Raw genomic sequence first — 25269 nt, forward strand, 5'->3', positions numbered from 1 at the left:
GCCGAGCAACTAAGCCCGTGCGCCACAACTACTGAAGCCCATGTGCCTAGAGCCCGTGCTCCGCCACAAGAGAAGCCACTGCAACGAGAAGCCCGCGCACCACAACGAAGAGTAGCCCCAGCTCACTGCAACTAGAGAAAGCCCACGTGCAGCAACCAAGACCCAATGCAGCCAAAAATAAATAAATAAATAATTTTTTTTAAAAAAAGGAGCGATAACAAGTGCTGGCAAGAATGTAGAGAAAAGGGAACCCTTGTACATATTAATGGGAATATAAATTGGTGCAGCTACTATGGAAAACAGTATAGAGGTTCCCCTAAAAATTCAAAATAGAACTACCGTATGATTCAGCAATCACAATTCTGGCTATGTGAAGAAAACAAAAACACTAACTCAAAAAGATATATGTACCCCACTGTTCATTGCAGCATTAATTACAATAGACAAGACATGAAAGCAACCTAAGTGTCCATCAATGGATGAATGGATAAAGATGTGTTATATATACACAAAGAATATTATTCAGTTATTAAAAAAAAAAAAGGAAATCTTGCTTTTGTTAAATGGATGGACCTTGAGGGCATTATGCCTCAGTGAAGTAAGTCAGACAGACAAAAGACAAATACCATATGATCTCACTAATATGTGGAATCTTAACCACCCCCTCCAAAACAAAAACAAAAACTGAACTCATAGAAACAGAACAGATTGGTAGGTAGTTGCCAGAGACAGGGGGTGAGGGATAGGGGAAATGAGTGAAGGTGGTCAAAGGGTACAAACTCATAAGATAAATAAGTTCTGGAGATGTAATGTAGAGCATGGTGACTATAGTTAATAATACTGTATTGTGTATTGAAAGTTGCTAAGAGAATAGATTTTAAAAGTTCTCACCACACACACACACAGAGTTTTAACTAGGTAAAGTGATAGATGTGTTAACTAACCTTATAATGGTGACCATTTTGCAGTATATACAGATATCAGATCATTACATTGTACACCTTAAACTTACACATGCTATATGTCAATTATATCTTAATAAAGCTAGACAAAATTAAATTTAAAAAGAAAATCATGATCCTATTTTAGCCTGTCCTACTAACATAATGTATAAATTAACTAATAAGGACATTAATGGTTTGTCAATTGAGAAAATCATAAGACCTGCCAAGAACTCTGTGTTGTTACATCTAAAACTGAAAATATACTATAGTGAAATAAAAACTTACAAATATGTATCATTTGTCTTGCCGTTTGCTTCAATTTGTTAACACTGACATTTCTCCCTTTTTCTCCCTCACACTTAACTACTGCATGATATTCCTTAAAGAGGTAAAACTACTGAATATCAAATATTATTCATTCATAATTTATTTAATGCTTACTGCACACAAGGTATTATGCTAGGGACTGGGGACTCAAAGGCAGTTAAGCCTTGCCTCACGTATCTAACAGTTTTTTTTAGATTAATTTCAGATTAAAAATACCACATAGTGGGTTTTTTTTCTTTTTTTTTTTAACCAAGGACTTTCTGTTCCCATAAATTGGGAGGGATGGAAGATGGGTGATTACAAAATATGAGTGCACCTTTAATTTTGAAAACATAATGTAATTGATTTGCATGGTAGTATTCTTCAAATTTCTTCATAAAACCATAAGGAAAATGAATAATAATACTAAAATGTCAACCACAGAAAATTATGATACAACATTAAAAGACTATTCATGCCTGTTGGTGAATTTTGAACACAATTAGGACTTGATGGGATATGTACTTTATTTTTTAAATGATGTGTAAAAGCCCCAAGGGGTTCTGAGTCACACGTAGGATGACAGACCTACATTTAAATATAAAATTAAAATGGTTTTTGTTGTATTTCAACCCAAATTTTATCCTAACTGGAAAGACTTCTTGCATAAGCTCAGAGAAGACAAGGGCAATGAACACATCATATCTGGGCACACATCATCATCGTGCAAAAGGAAAGGCTGTCAGGAAGGCGCGGTGGCCACTCCAGCTGCCTGAAACCATCCCACTCACCTTCCATACACAGAACTGATGATAATTTGGTAAACTAACAAAATAACAAAAGGTTAAACAGTTACAAAATGTGATTCTTGTATGCAGAGCTAAGAAAACCAATGAGTAATAACCCTCACATGGCCGTATCAGATATGCAAATCTGTTCCCCCAGGATTAACCTGCTTGCTCATGTAAAAAAATAAGTCAGTGTTTTATGGGCTAAAAATACATTTAAAACCCTAATAAATTCTCATCTCTATCAGTAATTGAATGATTTTTTTCCCTTTTAATCAGACCGTGGATCTCAAGAAAATTTAAAATCCATGTATAATAACCTTTTTAACTTAGACCCCCATCAGAGAAAGATACAAAATTTAACTTACTTGCTTTTTAAATCAAGAGCAGAAAAAAATCCACAAAATTACTGAATCTCTCTAATCTAAAACCTCTTGAGCCCCAGACAAATCATCTTGACCTTATTGTCGCAAACGAACGACCTTAGCTCCCAAACTTACGTTTGCCATGTACGTCCAATCCTGGTAACCAGACCTACTCAACTAAGCTAGAAAACTCCTGCCTCTAACACATTGCTCACATCTAATCCATTACCAAAATTTACCAAGTCCTACAGAGTCTACCTTTACAAAATAAATCCCTTTCTTTATTTCATCTGCCAATAGCAAGCAGTCTCCATGCTATTTCCAGAGCGACCTTTATCACTCCCCTGATTAAAAGAGGCTTCTAGGACAAGGGTCAATCTCACTTAGCATCTCTTTCTGATCTCGTTCCTGCCAGTCTGTCTCTCTGGCCTCCTTGCTGACAATCCCCTTGCACTAGACACAGAATTCCATATGGGTCTCCAAAAGCTGTGTGTGGTCTTGACCCTCTGCCCTCTCTGCCTTCTTCAATGCGGCAACTCCATTTTTCCCTTAGAATTTAGCCTGAGGGTCAGCTTGCCCAGGAATCTGTCTGATTTGGATTCTTCTATGCACCCCCAGAGCCTCCTCTGCTAACACCTTCACAGCACCTCCTACACCTGGAATCACTGAGCCCCATCCCCGGGTCAATGTAAACCCTCAGAGGCAGGGACTATATCTCACTCAACTGTGTATTACTGTACGTACACCTAACCTGGAACATAGCGAACAGTCAATAAATACCTGTCATTTAATGCCTATAATGCCTTACCTAGAAGGTAAGTATACCTTACCTTATAGAAGTGCTAGCTAGGTTCTTGGAAAAAAAGGAAAACCCATATTAAGGGGAGGTACTCAAGTCCTCGTGTAAACCTACAGAATCCCCATAAAATGGTATGCTTTGTAGTCACCAAAAACAAATAGTCAATATACTAAATTTTAAAAATATCAAAGTCATTTTAGATACATTAATTACACAAGTACCTACAATTAAATTTCCATTTATTATTCCTTATATGCTAGAAACCTTGCAGGATAGCTTACTCTGAAAGGTGCAAAAAATTCACCCTGTTCCATTAAATTTTCTTGTTTTACATAGTATACATAGTGCTATTGTAGATAATACTCAAACAAAGAGGCATTCAACTTTTTTCTGTTTTTCCTTTATCCCTCTATCTCACAGCTTTTCATTGTGACTTTCAGCTGTAGCTTCCTGCCACCTCCTTCCCTTGTTTAGTCATCCCAGCTCTCAATCACTGTGAGTAACAAGAGTGTATTTTCCAAGGCCTGCATTTATTTTACCCACTTTGGATACACCACAGAAACCTCTCATCTGTTCCTGACCCCTTTTCTTCGTGACCTCTCTCTTCTCTTTGCCTAATTATTATCAACAGGAATCATTCACACATATTTTCATTCAATCAACATTCATTAAGTGGCTAGATATAAGGAACAGAGTTAAGATTTTTAATTTATGTGGTTTCAGAAAAGGTGCATTCATATAAATCCAACCTGTGACTGTTATCCACAGTGAGAAATGCACTTTGCATGGCAAATTGGTACACAATGCTCTATTTATGTATAGAAATAAAATTTCATGAAACAAGACTTAACCATACTATGTGCCATGCACTGGAGCCTTCTACTGGATTCAGTTCAGTTTTGTTTCATTTTGTTACGGGGAGGCCTACTAAATTAATTTCATGGCCCACTAATGAGTCCAGGATGACAATCTGAAAAGCACTGTCTGAAAGTACAGGAAGGAAAATTTGTGTTGTGGAGAGATTACTGTATTTAAAAATGAAAAGAGCTAAAAATACCCTGGCGGGGCTGGAGAGAGAATGGCAAAAGAAAAAGAGGGGAAAAGAGAGGAAGTAAAAGTAAAAGAAATAGGGAGTAAAGGAAAGCATAAAGAGATAATTAGAAAAGTATTTATAAGAAAAGCTGGAGAGGGTTAAAGAGAGAAAAGGAAAGACCAGAATCAAAGAGAAAGAAAGACTTCTATGGTAATTTCTGGGGTGAGGGAAGAGGTCACAGCCTAGTTTCCTTGGGCTGAGGAATTGTTGTCACCTACCATCTCCCACCTGTGGAGGGAATTAGCTGATTAATCATTGATCACTGCCTCCCAACTGCTGTAATCCTTAGACCTTTAAAGACTGTACTCCTGGGTGTTTGGGAAAGATAACAAGGCCATTAAGGCAGAAATACTTCTTTAGCCTACGGCAGAGAAGAGAACACTATCTGCAGAGGACTAGATGAAATCAATGAGGCAGGGGCAGGGGTGGGGAACCCCAGAGAGTAACTTGTATGTAGGGACTCATCACTGAAAACGATACCGTGAAAAGTCAACAAAGTTGAGCTAATCGTGGCCTAGTGTCATGCTCACCTTATCAGTGTGAAAAGGTGCCCTAATTCTGACTGTGTAACAGCACGCTCTGATTTGTGAAATGCTTCCCCTAGCAGAAGCCCATTCCCAGGGGCATTCCCTCTAAGGTCAGCAAATGCTACTTATTGTGAGATGTACTTAAGGAATAAACTCAACCTTACAGTCCTAAAACAGTAAACACACTTATTTAGCTCATCCTATATTGGAAGAATCCTAAATTAGACACGTTTTACCCAAACTCTATGTATTACATTTTGAACCACTTCTTAGAGGTAAGTTTTAAACAAGTGAGACATGTTCCTAGAATAGGTGAACCATGGAATAGCAGGCACTAATAATAGGCGTGTTCATGTTCTTTTTTAACCTACACTGATTGGCACTTGCTGCTTAGTTAAAAACTCCTCAGAACTGGTGGGAGTGCACAATGAGGGCAGGGTGGTCTGGCATGAATACAGCAAATCACCGCTGGGCTGCACAGCACCCCTGCCCGCCCTGGCACAGCGAGTCCTTCCACGCAGGCCCTTCTCATTCTGCATTTGGTCACAGGTGCAAGTGGAAGCAGGACAGAGAGAAAAAATGCTAAAGCCTTGGTGTGCTTATTTTTTTCCTCTATCAGAAGGCAGGAGAGGGCAGAGGGCTTTTGAGCAGGAAATAGAATAGGGAAAGAACTAAAAAGTGTTCAAGGATGGGTGAGGTGGGCTTCTAGGGATGCTCATGGGGCCCCATGCAGGCTCTGATGGTAATGGGAGGGGTGGGGGGTGAGAGTGAGTACATTTCAACAAACATTTACTGAGCACTCAATTTAGGTGCTATTCAGGAGGCAACAGGGAACTCAAAGATGGGCTGCCCTCTAAGAACCTACACCTTGCTAGGATGACAGTAACTCTAAATAGCAGTAGCGCTGTTCTCATGATGGCTTAAAACAACCTCCACATCATGTTATGAGTCAAGCAAAGTATGCTTGCCCAGGAAGCATGTCTACATTTGGGACAATATGCTGGGTACCAGGAAAAGAGTAAAGGTATATTCTCTTTAAATATTAAAAACAATTTTCAAGCTCAATGGGGATGAAACATTATGTCTACATACAGAGCTGCCTACAAACCAGATCATGTCAGAAGATCAAAATGAGGGTTGTTCACACTAATAACCCAGTATTTTTACCACTGTGGGTATAAGAGCAGCTGGTAACATTAGGCATTTATAGCTTAGTGATGGACAGCCAGCTCGTCTGGGTTTGAATCCTGGTTCCTCCACTTGCTAGCTGTTTGACCTTGGGAAAGTTACATAACTTCTCTGTGCTTCAGTTCCCCATCTGTAAAATGAAGATGATAGTTAAGACCTACTTCCTAGAGTTATTGTGAGAATTGAGTTAATACAGATTAAGGTACATAGCCTAGTGCCCATCACACACTGCTCAGGAAATGCCGGCTGATGTCATTTCTCCCTAATCACCACCCATACACTTAGGGATCGGCACAAGTCGAAGGGAGGGTCGCACTCACACAGAATACAGCCATCGGTGTTTGGGCTGCCGGTGCTGACATTGACTAGTTTGGGGTTTAACATCCACTTCTAAGAAATGTCCTGCAAGAGCCTGGGTGACCGTGCCCAGCTCCCCATCCAGGTTTCTGCACCTCTGCTTCAGGAGCCCCTAATCCACTGGCTCCTTGCCTATTGTTTACTGTCAATATATTTTACATTGGTTGTTGTATACTTCATATTTAGAAAAGGAGTATTGGTTTGCCTCATAATTTCAAGAAAAGCTGGTAAGACTATGAAGTGTCCAGGGATGAGTCGATGCATATGTATGTATATAAACTTAAAATAAACTTACTATCAATATATTTAAAAAAATACCAGAACCCAAAACATAAGATGAGAATTTCAAGGATCTCATATAAATCTAATTTCTCTTGGTTTTGGCATAGCTTTAGAAATTTAAAATTGAATAGCTGACATTTTAAGAACCTAGTTACAGTTTCAATTTAAAGCACGTGTACACACACACACCAAAAAACAACACTCATGGGCAGTTGCCATGACAACATAATGCAGAGCCTACCAAGCTCTCTGTTATCCTGCTGAAGATGCTGCACCAAGACACACTCATGTTCGATTCTTTACTAAATAAGTGGAAAAGGTTTAAAAAAATTCTAGATTCACATGGTTTTCATCTGTGCTAAGACTCAGAAAAGCAAACACTAAATGTTTTAAGAAAAGGAATTTAAAAGTAACTTAACAGCAAGACCAATTACAGATCAAAGTAGACACAGTGTTGAAGGAAATGCGGGAACATGTTTTCCTTTTATTTTGTAATGCTATATTCACTTCATCACCTGCTCCTCCTAAGTTGTGCCACACTATTTTAATGGAAGAATCATTTGAATAATACAATTTGGTTAACAGAGTCTCTTACTTTACTAACACACTGAAATACTTTCCTTCTTTGGCCACATCTTTATCAGTTCATTTGGGAGCTCATACTTCCATATGCTAATTAGACCTACGAAAGAAAAACTGTCTCTAAGTTAATAGGAGTTCATATGTTTTTTAAAAAAGAGAAAAAAAATAGTGAAGGGGAGAGAAAGAAGGGATAAATAGCCCTTTTGGAGGCTGTGATAAAACAGTCTTGGTTTTCCTTCCCCTTCTCTGATTAGCCATCTCTGTCTCTCTCTCAGCGTTAAACGCAGATCCCCTCAAGACTCAGCTGTAGACCTTTTCTCACTCTTATTCTCTTTTCCTAAGTGGTGTCATCTTTAACCAGAGGCTTTAATTATCACCAACATGCATTCACATTCCCAGAGGCTCTTTTCTGAGTTCCAGATCCGTTGGTTCAACGGCCTCCTAAACATGGCCACTTTGATCCCCCTTGAAAGGCAAATGGGTTCCTCCTACAGTGGTTGCTCCTTACCTTGATAAATGGCAGCTGTCCATGGTCCTAACACAGGTCCGAATAGGTATTCAATACCTATTTGCTAAATAAATGAATGTATCAAACCTATTATTTCCAAAAAACCTAACGGCCATCCTTGGTAAGGCCTTTTCCCCATATTCAACTACTTCACTATCCAGTCTATTTCACTTTTTAATATTTCCTAGATTCACCCCATTTCCAAAATCCTCCCCGCCACTATTCTCTAAGGCACCAGTCTTTGCCTGGATCACTACAGTAGCCTCTTAACAATTAGGAACATGCAGATGTAGTACATGGAGAAGTCAGGCAGTCATTATCTATCAAATAATTTATTAAACAAACTGATAAAGATGTACCAAGAAAAGGGAAGAGAACATTTACTAAATGTCAACTCTGTACCAGACACTGATCTAGATGCCTTGCATATCCTACCTCATTTAATCACCACAGTGACCCCTTTTTATAGAAGAAACTCAGCTGATCATATGGCATCAGGAGCCACTCCTGGTCACAACCTTTGCTTTGTTTGGTCCCAACAAGCAGAGAACAATGATAAATATGAAGAAGGGGACAATGGTGATGATCACAACGTATTGAGGACATATTCCAGACACTGATCTAAGCACTTTGTATGCATGATTTCATTTCAGCCTCACCATCCTCCTATGAAGCAGGTGCTACCATTAACCCATTTTGCAGATAAAGAAACTGAGCCACATAGGACTTAAGTTACTTGCTCAAGGTAAAAAAAAAAAAAACAAACAACAAGAAGTGGCAGAGTGTTAAGTCAGGATATGAACCTAGTTCTATTTATTTAAGAATTCACTAAACTCCAAGTTATTCACTAAACAGAAAGTTAAAAGAACTGGTGAAGATATAGAGCTAGAAAAGACAAACCACTCCTGCCCTCAAGGGTCTTGTACTGAATTGGAGGAGCCTGTCTCCAGGGTCAGAGCTGTTTTTTCATCCCACTGCTATCCACTGGAGAGCAGAGTTTCTGGAGGAAAACCCCCACCAACTCCAGTCCCACCTCCAAAGGGTGCATTTCAAGCACAGGCAAGGCTCCCAACCTCTTCCCCATCCAGACAGCTACCCAGTTTTCCTCAGATATGGTATTACACCAGGAGGAGATACTTTAGCGCTTATACTAATTTGGGGACAAGACAATGTCTTTCTCATAAAGTCTTAAAAAAAAAGCACCCGAATGGCATGAATACAAACTTTTTTTTTTTTTTACAAGGTCTAATCTAGTACTTACAATTTTATAACTCCATCTGGGCACCTGGAACAGAACTGCTGGCTGCTCTTGTCTTGTTTATGTTGACTCTGCCCCAGCTGCACAAATCTACAAATTATAACAGATACAAAGCTAAAGAACTACCTGCCACAAATTCAGTAGATCACACAAAATGATATGGGCCTTCAAAATGATATGGGCCTTCAACGACAGTTATATGCTTACGTCAGAAAAGCACACAGGAGTACCCTATGTGACACAAGACTCGATTTATAAATGACTGCCTGATGTTAGAGTGGGTTTATGAGAAGTAAAGGAGGAGGAATGGGTTAAAATGTAAGTCGTTACCATGGACACAGGAATGAAACAAAACGTGTACTTCGTTGCATTCTGTATCCTCAAACGTGATACAGAACTTGAGCCAAAATGTTCCTGAAGCCAGGGAGATGATCTTGTAAGGCCTCGCATATCTAAGGGTGACAGTAGCAGGAAGCATGGGGAAATGTGAGGCAGTGGCGGGGACGGGGATGTCTGCAGTGAGACAAACAACAAGGAACCGCCAGATCGGGCTAGGGATCCATCTCCTGGAGCAAGGATGCTGCTAAGCACCCAGGGCATGGAGTTGGTTTCCTCAGGACCACAGGAATCCCCAGGTATACATACGCCAGCCACTCGGAAGAGTACTTTCATCTGAGCTGGAGGGGACTGAGGAGACCACCTGCTGAGCACCACCTGACCCCCCCTCCCGAATCCCCCTCAGAGAAGCCTCCAACGACACTAATCCAGACTTACAGCTAAGGCCAAAGGGACTCGCCCCATGCCAGCTTGGCAAGGTAAGAGGATGCCTGGCAATGGGCCACTGATATTTCTCAAGTGTACCCATCTGAAGTGTGGCCTGTGCTACATGCACCCATCTTCCCCGAAGGGATGCAGTTTGTAGTTTTTATGAGCTTTTTTTTTAAAAGTCAGGAAAAGTGCTGAAGAAACTACCAATTATTAGATCAGTACAGCACTATGAAAAACTTTTAAATTAGATTACTCTTATGCAAACTTTTATCTTCAGCAAGTGAACAGCCTTGACATGTACTTATGCTCTCTGCAATAAAGTCATATTACTCAGTCACTGACCCCAGATAAATCATTCTTCCAGACCATGCTGCTTATGAAGGCCCACTTCAACTACTAAAGAGTTGAGCTACAGAGTGTGACAGCTGTACGAATGTCACTGCGTGTCTGCGTATCCAGGAGTGAGGAGGGTGTGGCTGAGTTCTGAATGACTCAATTGGCTTCCAGTGAGACAGCGATGCACAGTCATACCAGTGCTTCTGTAGTCAAGAAATGCTGTACATTTTTGTATTTCACATATTCTACAGCAGATCTTACTAGTTTGAAGCAGAGAGCTGAAAATATCCAGTTCAATGGATTCTGCAAAACAAATACCCTCCTTAAAAAAGACCTGGAGGTTAGTGCTCATTTATATTACAGTTTACATAAGCCAAACTTAGATGAAGTGGGTCCATGTTCACTTGCAATAATTAAGTCTTCTTAATGCATACGTTAGGTTGAGGGGGTGTTTACAGTGGTCTCGTCAGGGTTTTAAGGACTTCTAGGTGAGGAATTCTTTTGAGAATCTGATAACTATGAATCTTTGCAAGTGCACACAGACACACAAAATTGTATACGTGATTTCAGGGAATACCTTTTGGTAGATCGCCTCCTTTTAGCTAGGTCTTCCTAATAAAGGTCGATAACATTCTGAATTGGTGCCCCTACATCACTGCTTCCTTCTCCCTCCTCAGCCTCCACTCCCACCAGCAGCTCTCCACCCCAACCCCGAGCTGAAGGGAATCCAAGGTCCTCAGCTGTCTGTATCCCAAGTTCATATTGTAAGAAGGTACTTGATCTTGAGGATTTGTTAATACAGGAATGCAGAGATGTATTTGAACTTCAGTTTGCAGCTTATGGGCAGTGAAAATACATGTAAGCATCATAAATTTTTATCACTGAGGGGCCCTGAGAGTCTCAGGCAGTAAGTAGGCCTTTTAACTCCAAATATAAATTGTTTCAGAATTTGACCTAAATGCTACTATTTTATTCCAAGTGGAATTCACTTCCTTCTGTATTGTTGACTATTTTCGATTTTTTAAACGTTACACTAGATATAAGGTATTGTATTACATTTGCATTTGACTTTAATCTCTCATGAAAATACTTTACCTTAAATAAATGGAGAGATTTTCTTCTGAGAGGCCATCTGAGAGGTTGATTCCATACACCTCTTTCATGGGCTGGACCACATTCTGGGGTCAAAAGAAAAGGGAACCAGGAAGAAGTTTTACACATCTAGAATATTAATAATTTCCAAAGATGAAGAAAATGAACCTGTGAATTTTCCCACAAAGGCAATCACAATGTTTCTTCAACCTGGTTCATTAAATTTCTCAGTTAATGGTTTTTTAAAATCTGACTTCATTTTCACTAAAATAGTTTATTTTAGGGTAAAAAACTATTAGGTAATTACTAATTGCTTTTGTATAGTGCAGAAGTTGGCAAACATTTTCTGTAAAGGGCCAGACAGTAAATATTTTAGGTTCTTTGGGTCATACTGTCTCTGCCATAACTACTCAACTCAGTTGCCGTTATAGGGCAAGAGCAGCCATAGACAATATATAAACAAATAGGTATGGCTGTAAATAGGCATGGCTGGTTGTAAATAAAACTTTATTTACAAAAACAGGCAGCAGGATGTTTTGGCCAATAGGTTGTAGTTTGCCAACCCCAACCCATGGCAACGTGTCTAGCTTTAATGACTTTTGGCCATTTCTAGAAAGCAAATTTCCCAAAAGCTAAATTTGGTTCTTCTGTGGTTTACTTGCCTTTTGTTTCCCCTCAATATATTGGTAATGTCGAATTGAACAGGATGAACTTCCCACTGGGGTTATGCAAAGATTGTGAGGCCTAGATCCAAACCCTGCATTCCAACAATGTGCTGAGCAAGGGAATAAACGGATGGGCTACTGTACCAAAGTAATAAGTGGATGGGCTGCTCAAAGAGGGACAGGATTCTCTTAAGAATTCTGAAGTGGGCTTCCCTGGTGGCACAGTGGTTGAGAGAACGCCTGCCGATGCAGGGGACGTGGGTTCGTGTCCCGGTCCGGGAAGATCCCACATGCCGTGGAGCGGCTGGGCCCGTGAGCCATGGCCGCTGAGCCTGCGCGTCCGGAGCCTGTGCTCCGCAGCGGGAGGGGCCACAGCAGTGAGAGGCCCGCATACCGCAAAAAAAAAAAAAAAAAAAAAAAAAAAAAAAGAATTCTGAAGTGACAAGAAATTTACTGTTACACATGGAAGCAAAAATACCAGTTTCAGAAACCATTTTCAGTAATGTCTTTGTCAAATGTATTCATCTCTGCAGTGCCCGCAACACTGTGCATTAGAAAGGTGTGAGTGAGGTAATATGACTTTTTCTTGCTCTCAGCCTTTTAACTGAAAGTGGGATTCTGGAGATGAGCCTCATGCCAGACTGCACACTCTCCTCGGCCCCTGACCTCCGTCACTTTGGCACTGTCGCCCGTGTCAGTCATCTTCACTGGTGTGGAGCGCTGGGACACGGAGCCCTCCTCCTCCCGGTCGGTCCCGGAGTCGTCATCAGAGCTGCTGGACACGGCCTCCTCGCTGGGCGGCGGTGGGGCACTGGCGGCCGTTTTCCGCTGTAACACAGCTTCTTCTCTGTTGCTCTTGTTTCTTTAGAAAGATGAATACGGATGTGAACCATCTGTAAACCGAACCCTCAACGCTTACTGTGTATCACTCTGTCCCAAAGCCTTAGTCCTGGTGAAGCGTAAGAAAATGACTGTGAGAAGCCAGCTTCTGGATTCAAGTTGTGCTAAAGGGAAAAGTTTAATATTTTATCATGTACGTGCTGACCTTATATGAATTTAAGCTTTGTTATAAATTCAGAAAATAAACAAGTATGTGCTTGTAGTGTGCAGAAAAGTCTTCTCACTGCTTGGCTACTGTGTCTTCCTTTGGTAAGTGATATCAGTATTTTCAAAATTTATAATACCATAATAGAAGACTATTATGTTTGAAATATTAATAAAATTACCTATAATTTGTAGAAGCTTCAAGAAAGGGTCGATAGCCAAATCCATGTATATTTCTGTCCCTTCTATGAATTTTTAGCAATCACAGTGGCAGCTGATTACTTGTACCAAAGTAATGAGCAACTGATGAACGTAAACTAAGATTTTAAATTGTTTTATTACTAAATAACTATATTTTCTGAACATTCCTTCTAATAATAGGGAGTAGATGGGGGGGAAAAACATAGCAAAAGCCCACACTTATTTACTTTTATTTTAGTCCCAAATTTGAGAGTAGTAAGAATATTGTTTTAATTCAGAAAACATTTTATGGTAATATTTTTGGCTTTTATGAAAAATATTTAATATTTCACTCTTACTTTACAAAATTTTCTGCAAGGGACTTAAAATACCATAATATTCTGCATTTTCTAGGAAAGAAACATGCAATACTATCTAACTATGGGTTAGATAATACAGAAAATAAATTCATTTCTGACTTTCTGCAACGAAAAATTTAAGTTGATACATTTCAGTACTATACACTAATATAGCTGATCATTTACGTATTTGTCCCAGGAACTCCTTAAATTCTAAATGTCCTGAGGATGTTAACCTTCTTTTAAATTCCTCTTAGCATCTGGTCCAGGGCTTAACATGCAGCTATTTAAGGCCACATATTTAAGCCACATAAATGGTGTATCTGGAAAACAGTAATATATATCTCATTGTATAAATCACATGTAGCTAGAATCCAATTAGGCCCCCATACACACTCCCAAATACAATTAGGACTCAGAATCTACAGGCTGGCCAGGGTTTCTGGCCAGGGCCTAGGAGAAATCTTATCAATGGGATTATTCAGGTAAGTGGCAGTAACAGAGATTCTTACGCTAGAACACATTTCATTCCAGTCTCAAAGCATAAAGACTGTAAACATGGTTTGTTCTCTTCCTCATATTATTGCATATAATAACAGTCATCCCCAAAACAATGTTACAGTAATACACAGAAAATCTATTAAGTCCTCTGAGCGTTTGCTTTAATGTTGCCTCAGGATGCCAACGAAAATAAATACAACTAATATAAATTTTTACCTAAGTATTTTATGCTGTGGGAAACAGAGGATGCTGAGTTATTAAAGGACATACATAATATCTGCTACCTGCCTTTATGCCATCTGTGAAACTCCTGATTTAAAATAGTAAAATGCATCATGTTGCTGGAATTCCCATGAATTATACTTTCAGTGTCTAACACTTTTTAATTATCCCAGTGCTATAAAAAAGCTACCTGTATAGATGCAGTGAATGGACTGCTCCAAACTACGTGACTTGAAATTATTAGTTTTTGGTGGAAATTATATTGTAAGCGCTATATTATTTTACATGAATCTTTAAAATTTCATTCTATATGCAAATCTTACCCCAATACTGATTTTCCGGTTTCATCTGGCTTACGTACTGTAAACGGACTTGGATCAATGCCAAAAGTCTTAGGCATGAAGTCACTGAAGAAAGGGGAAAAATATTCCATGTGAATCACTGTCTATCCAGATGACTGTCCACTTCCATCTCAATTCACATTCTTACACGATTCCTTCTTAGCCCTAGGAGGTATATATATTCTAAGCCAAATAATCAGGGGAGTTTAGGTAATCTGGGCCATAAAACCCCATGAACTAATGATACTCAGTAACTTCAATGTTAGCAGTCCTCACGGTGAATTTTCTCTGATTAAGAGACCCAATAGTTTTGAATTTAAGATTTTGTTTACTGGAGGAGAGTTGGTATCTGAATTACTGCTAAGATGCATACCCTCTGGTTGTATATCACGAATTCGTTTTCGGGTAAAATTAAACTCATAAAACCAATGGCGAGACACTTAGCTGCTCAGTTTTATGGACAATGTTTTTATTACACAATACCACCTAAGGAGGCGGACATAATGACCAAAAACGCAGTGGTATGAATTGAAGTATCAACACCTACCACATTAGGCTGGGGTTAATTCATTAAAACACTGTTGGAACACTTTAGATAGAAACTGTTAATTTACCACTTACTGAGATAAGCTGAAGCTACCTCCTCACGATACAGGGCCTACCTTACTATTACTGCTGAAGCCAGACCAAACCCTTTAATACATGCCAAAAAGGCAACAGTCGCATGATTTATGCAGATAAGACTCATAACTTCTGGCAAGGATACTGCTCTGAGTGTGTGATTCAATATTACATTTTTTGAAGGAAAAGAAAGTAATATTGAATCTGACTCAAAATGCCTACTTAACAGTTTGAAAATGTTGTTTTCAAAATGCAAGTGGTTTAAATTTTCTTTCTTTCTTTTTGAACATACACAGTCCATCTTCATTATTTGTAGATGCCATATTTGAGAATCTGCTTACTCACTAAAATTTATTTGTAACCCCAAAGGCAACACTCAGAGCTTTTGTGATCACTCGCAGACAAGCGCATGTGCAGAGCAGTGAAAAATTAGAGTAACCCAAAGCTCACATTCCCAACCTAGGGAGAATAAGGTGACACTCTGTCTTCTTGCTTTAGCTCTCATACTGAAAACAAGTGTCCTTTTCACAGTCTATTTAGTGCCATGTTTTTCACATTTTTGTGCTTTTTGGAGATTTCACTGTCTAAAACGGCCCCCAAGCATAGTGCGGAAGTTGCCTGGTGTTTCTAAGCAGAAGAAAGTTGTATGCTATAGAGAAAATACATGAGTTAGAGAAGCTTCATTTAGTCATGGGTTATAGTGCTGTTGGCTGTGAGATCAATGTTAATGAATTGACAATATATATTATACAAGGTATCTTTAACAGAAGCATACAAAATAAGATTACGTATTGATTGGTTGACGAAAATGTTATGACCAGATGTTTTCAGGAAACTACCCCTGTATTTCTCCTAAGAGCAATGGTTCAGCGTTCTCTAACTCAGTGTTTGTAGGAACTTTACAGAGCATAACTGCTGCCAATAAATAAAATCAATTGTATATCTGTACATACACATATACGTAATATCATTCACCCTTTGCTGAGTTGAAAAATTCTGGAAAATGACAATAACCTTACAGTTACAACTGCTAAACTTTAACAAGTGTATCTGAAAAATCAAGCAAGTGAAAATTCCAAACTTTCTATCTGAAACTGAAGCAAAATGTAGAGTGATTTCTAGGAAACAAACCATGGAATATGTTTCTACATGTACCATGTTAAGTTTAGGCATACATATATCACATCTGAAGTAAATGAAAAATACAAAAGGTAAATACAAAAATGTAAACTTTAGTATAAAACATAATGATCAAAAACTGATTTTCTTTGCCTAATTTTCTTAATCTAGTACCATCATCTTCCTAAAAGGCTCCGCCAAACTCAAAAAGAGACAGAAAAATGAAGTATGTTCAAAGGTGGAAAGAGGTCTACAAACAATGTCATATGAGTTATGAAAGAAAGGATATTTACCCTGAAAAAAATTAATATTGCTTTCTCAAATATCTAGAGGGCTGTCACACAGAAGAGGAACTAGACTTGTCCTGTGCCTAATAAAAATAGTAATATAATGAGTCACCATTTATTAGTAACCCACCTGTGTCAGGTACTACGTTAGGCACTTGGTGTATGTGTGTCTGTGTGATACACACCCCTCTCTATATGAAATGAAGAAACAGACTCACATAAGTTGCATAATTTTCTCAAGGTCACACAGGTAGGCAATGGCTGGTCTAAGATTCACATTCTGGCCTTTCTAATACCAAAGACTATGCTTTTTGTCCTCTAATTTATGCTGGCTCTCAATTTCTAAGTTCAACTTAAAAAACTGAGTTTATTCCAAATGACAAATTAGGACCGAAGGGAGGCAGATTTCAACTTATCTAAGAGAAGAATTTAACTCCAGTTGTCAAACTGTAGAAGGACAGCCTCCTGAGTAGCGGGCTCCTTAATCACAGGAGGAATTCAGAGGCTGGACAACCACCTGCTAGCAGGCTTGCCGAACAGATTCCGAGTAAAGTAAGATATAGCTGTATAAACTAGGAAAACTATAGTTCCCCAATTCTTCCAGTTTCAGAGAACTCAACATACCGCGCTGAACTCGTCATAGCCAAGCAAAAGGTGTCATCAAAACTACTCAGCTCGTATGGTCGAAAAAATTCGTTGTGGATGTCAATCTCCTCTTCGTACTTGTGAAACTTCTTCACTATCAACTTCTTTAAGTTCGCGGCACAGATAACTAAGAGAGATACTGCCTGTTACTCTTAAAGCCTTTAGATTACATCTGTCAAATATTTCTGTAATATCAACTGTGTTCACAGAGAGCGCACTGAACAAGTTCAGCTCCTGCCTCTGGCACTTTCACGCTTGGAAGAGGAACAAGATATGTGTACAGAATATATACTGAAAAGCTGAGCGTGACAAGCTCTAAGGAGGTGGGGACCTCTGGAAGCTGGGGTAGGAGTGGGGAATTATTTTAGAAATCAAATTATTCAGTTCTTTAAATTCCTTTTTGCTCTTAAATAAATACCCTCTGCCTTCTAGATAAAAATTATGCAATTTCACTAAATTTTCCTTTATATTTCAAATCCTATTTATGGGCAATATTAGGCTGTTGAAGTCCTATCCTTTTTCCCAGAACAACCAAATCTTAGCAATACAAGTTATGATTTTGCCCAGAATTTCAAGGTAACAAATACTTTTTAAAAGTTAATTAATAATTTATTAAGAACCGAAAGTCATTTGCAACCTTTTTTACTTTATGGCCTTCGCCACCCAAAGTTGGGATGGTCAACCATGACTAGATGGAGTCCTCAACTGGAATGTTCCAGATTGGCAATAGATCTTAATATCCTTTCACAACTGGGAAAACTGGCTTGCCCGTGGTCAGGGGAATCAGTAACAGAATCAAGAATAAACTCTATTGCAAACTGGTCAATTATTTAATTTATTTGGAAACAAATTATATTCTTTTAATATAAAAATTTTCCTGCCTTTCTGACAAATTAATAGATAATTTAAACTTCAGTGACTAAAACGTACTTTTATACACACATCTGTACTTTTTTCACTGTTTAGATATAGGAAAAGTTTTTATGTCTCCTTGTGAATGGGTCTTCACTTTCTCCCCATTCCCCCCAACATACATCAAGTACTAATTTTAAATGATGAACTAATATATTATATCCACTAAACATTTGAGGGACACACCTAATAACTGTAAGATACAATATAAAGTATCAGGCTACCTAGATAAAAGTATAACACAATCTCTGCCCTTAAAAACTGATTCACTTTGTTATAAAGAAGAAACTAACACACCATTGTAAAGCAATTATACTTCAATAAAGATGTAAAAAAAAAAAATCAGCACTAGAACGTCTCAACTATAAATGCTTGTGATCTGGGGAGGCAATTCAAAATTTTAATTAATTCATTAATTAATTCTATTTACTGTTTTCCTCCTGAAAGATCAGAGGAAATACTGTGGCCTGGAGTTCTAATCTTGAGTGCGTTCCCTCTGAGTAGTTCACTCCTCTCCTCTGGGTCTCCTCTGTGAGGCTGGAGGAAGGGTTTAGGAGGAAGATTAGGAGCTCATCAGAGTGTGACAGTGATTAATGGTACACAGAGCGCATGTAAGGAACTCCAAATGCAGTTGTTGGCTCCTCTGTCGAGTATACAACCTCCAAAATGATCTTTATATTAAATTTCTACCTTTTGAACAAATTTACCTTTTGGTATAAATGTTTCTGTACTAGCTTTGAATTCTGATTAAAAGTAAAATGCTATGCCTCTGATGAAAAAAAAAAAAAAAGCTAAGATGTTGTACCCCAATGTTCACTGCAGCACTATTTACAATAGCCAGGACATGGAAGCGACCTAAATGTCCATCAGCAGAGGAATGGATAAAGAAGATGTGGCACATATATACAATGGAATATTATTCAGCCATAAAAAAGAACAAATGCCATTTGCAGCAACATGGATGGACCTAGAGACTGTCATACTGAATGAAATAAGTCAGACACAGAAAGACAAATATGATATCACTTATATATGGAATTAAAACAAAAAAAGGTACACATGAACTTATTTACAAAACAGAAGTAGAGTCACTACACATGAACTTATTTACAAAACAGAAGTAGAGTCACAGATGTAGAAAACAAACTTATGGTTACCAGGGGAGTAGGGGGGAGGGATAAATCGGGAGATTAGGACTGACATATACACACTACTATATATAAAATAGATAACTGCTGTATAGCACAAGGAGCTCTACTCAATTCTCTGTAATGGCCTATATGGGGAAAGAATCTTAAAAAAAAAAGAGCGGATGTATATTTAACTGATTCACTTGCTGTACACCTGAATCTAACACATTATAAATCAACTATACTCCAATAAAATTTTTTTTAAAAAAGCTAAGATGTTACAATCTCCTATCTATTGTAATAGCAACGTAACACTGAGTAGTCATTTCTTTCTAATAAAATATTATATGCAAAGAATTGAATGCGTCAATCTCATTTAAGAATAATTCCAAAATCTATTAGTATAAAAACTAAAAGAGAAACAGTATACCTACCTTCATCATAAGGCAGTGGTAAATGTTTTATTACCTCTGGTGTCCACCAGTAAGTATAACTATTAAAAAAAAAAAAAAGGGATGAGATGGTCCAAATGTAAATGTAGATTTTCTACAATTCACTGGATAAAAGGGTGTATGGTCTAGAGTAAGATGCTTTTAAAAACATGGCTGTGAAGCTTTGGGCACAGTAGGTCTTCAACATGTTCATTCCTTTCCCAACCCCTTCTTGTTTCAACTACATCATAGATCTACAAAAATGCCATGTACACGTCTGAGAGTCAAGGTGCTGTGATGTTATGTACTTTTAGCTAAAAATGATTCGGGTATACTAAGCCAAACTCTATGAGCTGCTGTTTACTGTGCCTACTTTATTACCCTGCCACCCGGTGGGCAGCAGGCCTGTGACCCAAGTCCTACAAGTAGGATTCTCCTGCGTGTAGTTATCTGAGAGTTAGATTACTTTTTCTACTCTGCTCTATGTGTCTGGGTCTGTGTATATGGTTAAACAGTTCAGCAAAATCATTAAGTAAATGGATAAGCCTAAAGAACAAATTTCCTTAAAAAATAGTATAGCCCCTGTTAATCTTTAACTGTAAACATTCACTACTTGATTATAGAGGCCAGTCAGAGTAAGGCTGGGAATTTCAATCATCTGGATTTCTGCTAGAAAACTCAGAGAATCTGAAAGAATCCTGAACTGCCTTTTCTCTGAACACTGAATTTAATTCTAAATCAAATTCTGATGAAATGGATATTTACAAGGAAAATGCTATATCAAAGTTAATGAGAGCTAGGAAGGGGAATAATGTAGAATGGGATATCAAATTTAAAAAAAAAACAGATTTTCAAAAGGTTCAGAAAAAAGAGCCTATAGCTCAAAATGCTAAAAGATCATTTAAAATAAATGAAAGGCTTTCTAAAAATAAAATGTTGACATTACGACCTTGAATAACCCCAATTATGATGAATGGGGAGTATTTAAAGGAAATAGGCAATGTAGAGAACTCTCCTAGAGATGGCAAGCAGATACATGACCAAGGATGACCAACAAAAGAACCAGGGAGCCTAGTGAACTGAGGGGTTAGGGTGGGTAGTACTATGATAACAGGAAGGACTCCTAAAGTTTTGCTTGAGACTGAAGTTATGCTTTAGAGCAGTGCTTCTCAAAATCAGTGTACACACAAAAATCACTTGGAGATCCTGTGAAAAGACAGATTCTGATTCAGTAGGTGAGGCCTGAGATTCTGCATTTATGACAAGCTCCCAGTGATGCCAAAGGGGCTGGTCCTTAGACTACTTTTTGAATAGCAAGGCTTTAAAAGCATGAAAAGAACAGAAAAGGGATAAGTCTGCTGCTTACAGAGAATTCATTCAGTCTTTCAACATTTATTAAGCACCTACTGTGTATCAAGTACTGCTCTATGTGTTAGAAATGCCATGTTGAAAATAATGACAGAGCGTGTAGAGCTACTTAATTCCAGTATTGTTTCCATCTTCACCAGGCATAGTAAGTTTCATGCTGGAAAGAGAAATACACAAGAGGGAACTGTGCACAGCCCAAGAGGTGGAAGGAAGCAGTCGAACATCTCTAAGAGCACTCAAGTGTCCTGGTACAGTTGAGATCAATAATCTTTTAAGGAACAGTGAAGAACAGAACTGACAATGGGAATGGGCAAATGCAGTTTTGATGTTCAAAAGTGAGAGGGTGAAAGATTCCAAAAACCGTACAGCGATAAGTGTGATGTCAGTGCAGGCGAGATAAGGAAACGAATATTTACTAGAGACGTACTGTGAGTAACCTAAAAAGATGACCAGTGGCTTCTATGAATCCATATATATTCACAAAAACAAGCTACACCAGGCTATTCAGACTATCAGATCAGGGGAATGAAAAAGATGTGTGTGTGTGTGTGTGTGTGTGTGTGTGTGTGTGTGTGTGTGTGTGTGTCTGAGAGAGAGAGAGAGAGAGAACTCGCACATGAGCAAGAGAAGGTATCAGCTTGCATTAAGTAATTTCCTAAAAAATGGTGCACACAATGAGCTTACTTAGGAAAAAGAAGGAAACATTATAAAGAACGTGTTTTAACTCAGAATGTACCATGTGGAGAAAAAGAATTAAGAGGATCATCTTAATTAGTGCTTTTTTTTTTTAGTATTAGTGCTTTCAGACCAGGCCGTAAATTTTTTTTTAATATGACTAAACTGTATCTCCCTAAGCAAGATAAAGCAACTTAACAATACCTTTTTAAAAGTCCAACTCTGGGACTTCCCTGGCGGCCCAGTGGTTAAGACTCCACACTTCCAGTGCAGGGGGCACAGGTTCAATCCCTGGTCAGGGAACTAAGACCCTGCATGCTGCGCGGTGAGGCCATAAACAAACAAACAAATAAATAATAAAGGTCCACCTCTTCTGAGTGGGTCTCAAGCCCGAAGAAATACCTGCCCTGGGGAAGCTGGGCTGAGATGGATGGACGAGGAAAGCATCTAAGAGGACTGAGCCCAGGACTGGGGGACCTTCATCACCCGACCCACCAGGCACATTCACTCAGGGGAAGAGCACCTGCACGGGGACAGAAATCTGCTTTGGGACCAGGTATCAGAGGACAGGAGAGTGCAGGTTGATGCCACTTCCTCCTTTGCATAAATACCTAGTAAGTCAGCTTCTTTTCTCTTTTTCAGTCCCCAGTATTAAGAGTGTTCAACTCCACTGGCTCACATAGAAAGGTTAGGAAGATTTCAAAAGACTTTAATTCCCCTAGTAAACTTGGGAGCCCTCTGAAATAATATATAGGGACTTGAGCAAAGCAATTGATACATGTGAACAATACAGAGAAATGTGAGCAGGATGAGAGGATAGTCAAGTGTTGACAGCATAGTAAGTTACAGCTGTTTAAATGATTCCAAGAAAACATCACAGAACAATGTTAAGGTGGAAGGAGTTGTGGGATGGTATCCCACAGGGCTCTGCCATCTACCCTATTCTATTCAAGGACTTACCCTATGTCATCAAGGACTTGTAGGATCAAGATGGCCAGCTGATTAATTCTGAAAAAGCTACAAAACTCGAGGAAAGAGTTAATAAAAAGGATATATATTTACATACTTTTTTTGGAAGCAGGCAAAGCATATACAAGCATGACAAGATGGCATAGATAAGGCGTGGCAGTAGGACATGTTAAAAAGACTTGGGAGTCCCACTGGATAGGAAGCCCAAGGAATTAACATTACAATGGCATTACTGAAAATAGTTAATGTAATCTTACACTTAATGATTAAAAAATAGATTATCCAGGACAAGGGGAATAATGGTACCAATGGTCCCATAACAGTTGGCACAAATCAGACCAAACTCTGACTACTATAGGACCCAGGTCTGGATACCAGAGTTTAAAAAGAGCACTGACATAGGCTGGAATACAGAAGAGAGCCTTCCGAATGCTAAACAGACTTAGAACTACAGTATAGGAGAAAGAGCTAAGAAAGTGGAGCCATATTTAACCTGGAGACGAAGAGATTTTGAGAACGTGTGAACTTGTCTTCATCTATTTAAAAGACTATCAAGTGGATGAGGAAATTGTGTTCTCAAGGTCTCAGGGGCTGAACTAAGATTAGTAGGTAAAATTATAGAGAAGCAGATATCAGCATGATATGAGGAAGAATCGTGTAAGTGAACTGTCTGAAAACAACTACCTCTCAACCAGACATGCCCCTGTTGACAAAACCAGGGCCAGACAAGCATAGTCTGGGAATACACAGAGGGAACTCACATATCAGACAGAGAATAGAGCCAGGAAACCTCCCAACTCTGAGTCAATGAGATAATTAAGCTTAATGTCTAAAAATATCTTGGTGACACTATCAACACTCATTCAATAAATGGCATCTGAGATGATATATGACACATTAACCTATTTCAGAACAAAGCTTCAATCAGTGGTTTTGAACAGATCAATAAACATGGGGTTTTGAGTCACAAAAGTAGTTACCTCAAGAGGATTGGTTTGGACAAACTTTAGGCAGAGCTAGGTTTATTCCCCCTTCCCTTATATAAATTCAATAAAAATGTTATTTCAGAATAAATCACTGGTAAACACAGTATAAAATACATGGTGGTCACCAAGTTTGGAAACACAAGTGAATACATAATAAAGTGTTCATTGATATTATGTTATAATAAGTGATAAAATAATATTATCTAAGTTTCTAGATTTTATGGCCATCCTATATGATTTTTAATAAATGTTCCAACTAGGGAATGTAATCCCTTTAAAAAATAATAACAATACAAACACCTGTTGGACTTACTATGTGCTAAGGATTTATATGATCTCATTTGATTCTCAGAAAAACCTACACATCAGACACTATCATTATCTCTATTTTACTGATGTGGAAACTGAGAACTGGACCAGTTATGTGACTGGTTAACTCTGTGGGACCAGAGTTAATACCTCTGGTCACACAGGTATTAACTGCAGGCAGTCTCTCCAGAGCCTGGCTACTTCAGGACTGTGTTGATTGTGTGTCAGACCCAGTACTAGGTACTTCCCACCCATTTTCTCATTTAATCCTCAAAAGGACCTGTGAGGTGTGTATGGTCATTCTCCATTTTACAGTTGGGAAAACAAGTTTTCCAGATGTTTAGAAAACAAGTTTTCCAGATGTAACACACTTGCAGAAATTCCAACTCAGCTCTACCCTGACGTCCATGCTCCTGTCTGGTTACTGCCTCTGGCTAAACTGTTCATTCCTTCTGAGAATTATAATACTGATTTAACTGTCATCAAAATAACTGGTATAGGTGGTGACACTAGAAAGTCCAAAATAAAGCACTGTAATTTATCTGACAGTCTTTATAAGTACTGTGGATGAGGAGTATCAATTGTTGATGCCAAAAACCAAGTTTTGGAATTTTGACATTCTAGAGAAAAAAAACCAAAACAAACCAGGAGACCAAGTCAACTGCGAGAGACATAGTATCTACTTTGATAAAAGTTTATTTTCAGTGGGAGACTTCTAGCTGATTCTTGCTGTACCATCTAACCAGCTGAATAATCTCAGTCAAGACACATCCTCTCTGCACTTCAGTTTCCTTTTTTTTTTTTAATGGGAATGTAACATCAGCTTCCTTTTATTCCCACAAATAAGCGCCAACACTGCCTGCCTCAGTTATGTAACTCAAGGTAAGTGGTTTTAACTTACACTTGTAATTTACTAGCTAATTACAGAAAATCGAGTTTTGTTTGTTCCCAAATTGTATCTTAATAGCTTCAATACTTTAAGTTAATATAAATTTTTAGAAAGTCAACCACATTTACCCATAGTCAGCTGCATCAACAAAGCTAAATATAGGTATTTACACTTATCTCTCATCAAATAAACATAATTAGCTCCAGATTTTTTGTCAGCAAAAATTCACAGCAATCATTTATTAATCTTAAATGTAGTGGAAAAACCAGCACTGCTTCATTTATAGGGAAAGTAAGCTCAAGTATTAAGCTGGCTATTCCAATAATATATGTACTTAAAAGTACAAAGCTGAGGGCTTCCCTGGTGGCGCAGTGGTTGCGCGTCCGCCTGCCGATGCAGGGGAACCGGGTTCGCGCCCCGGTT

The 25269-nt window shown here is 38.6% G+C and overlaps 1 protein-coding gene across 5 annotated transcripts in view; it reads right to left on the reverse strand.

The window, feature by feature from the left end:
* Window positions 1–25269, reverse strand: part of FIG4 (FIG4 phosphoinositide 5-phosphatase) — a 129412-nt gene that overhangs the window by 30800 nt on the left and 73343 nt on the right. For all 5 annotated transcript variants that reach the window (XR_008618380.1, XM_007104747.4, XM_028494556.2 and 2 more), the window contains 6 exons: window positions 19654–19712; window positions 17157–17304; window positions 14488–14571; window positions 12525–12720; window positions 11197–11279; window positions 9001–9087 (listed from right to left, as the gene is read on the reverse strand). Coding sequence is in view for 4 of the 5 variants with exons in the window: in XM_007104747.4 (XP_007104809.1) it covers window positions 9001–9087; window positions 11197–11279; window positions 12525–12720; window positions 14488–14571; window positions 17157–17304; window positions 19654–19712 (657 nt within the window). In the remaining variant the exon portion in view is untranslated. The remainder of the gene's footprint in view (window positions 1–9000; window positions 9088–11196; window positions 11280–12524; window positions 12721–14487; window positions 14572–17156; window positions 17305–19653; window positions 19713–25269) is intronic.

Source organism: Physeter macrocephalus, chromosome 10, assembly GCF_002837175.3.
Source record: "Physeter macrocephalus isolate SW-GA chromosome 10, ASM283717v5, whole genome shotgun sequence".
Lineage (NCBI taxonomy): Eukaryota > Metazoa > Chordata > Mammalia > Artiodactyla > Physeteridae > Physeter > Physeter macrocephalus.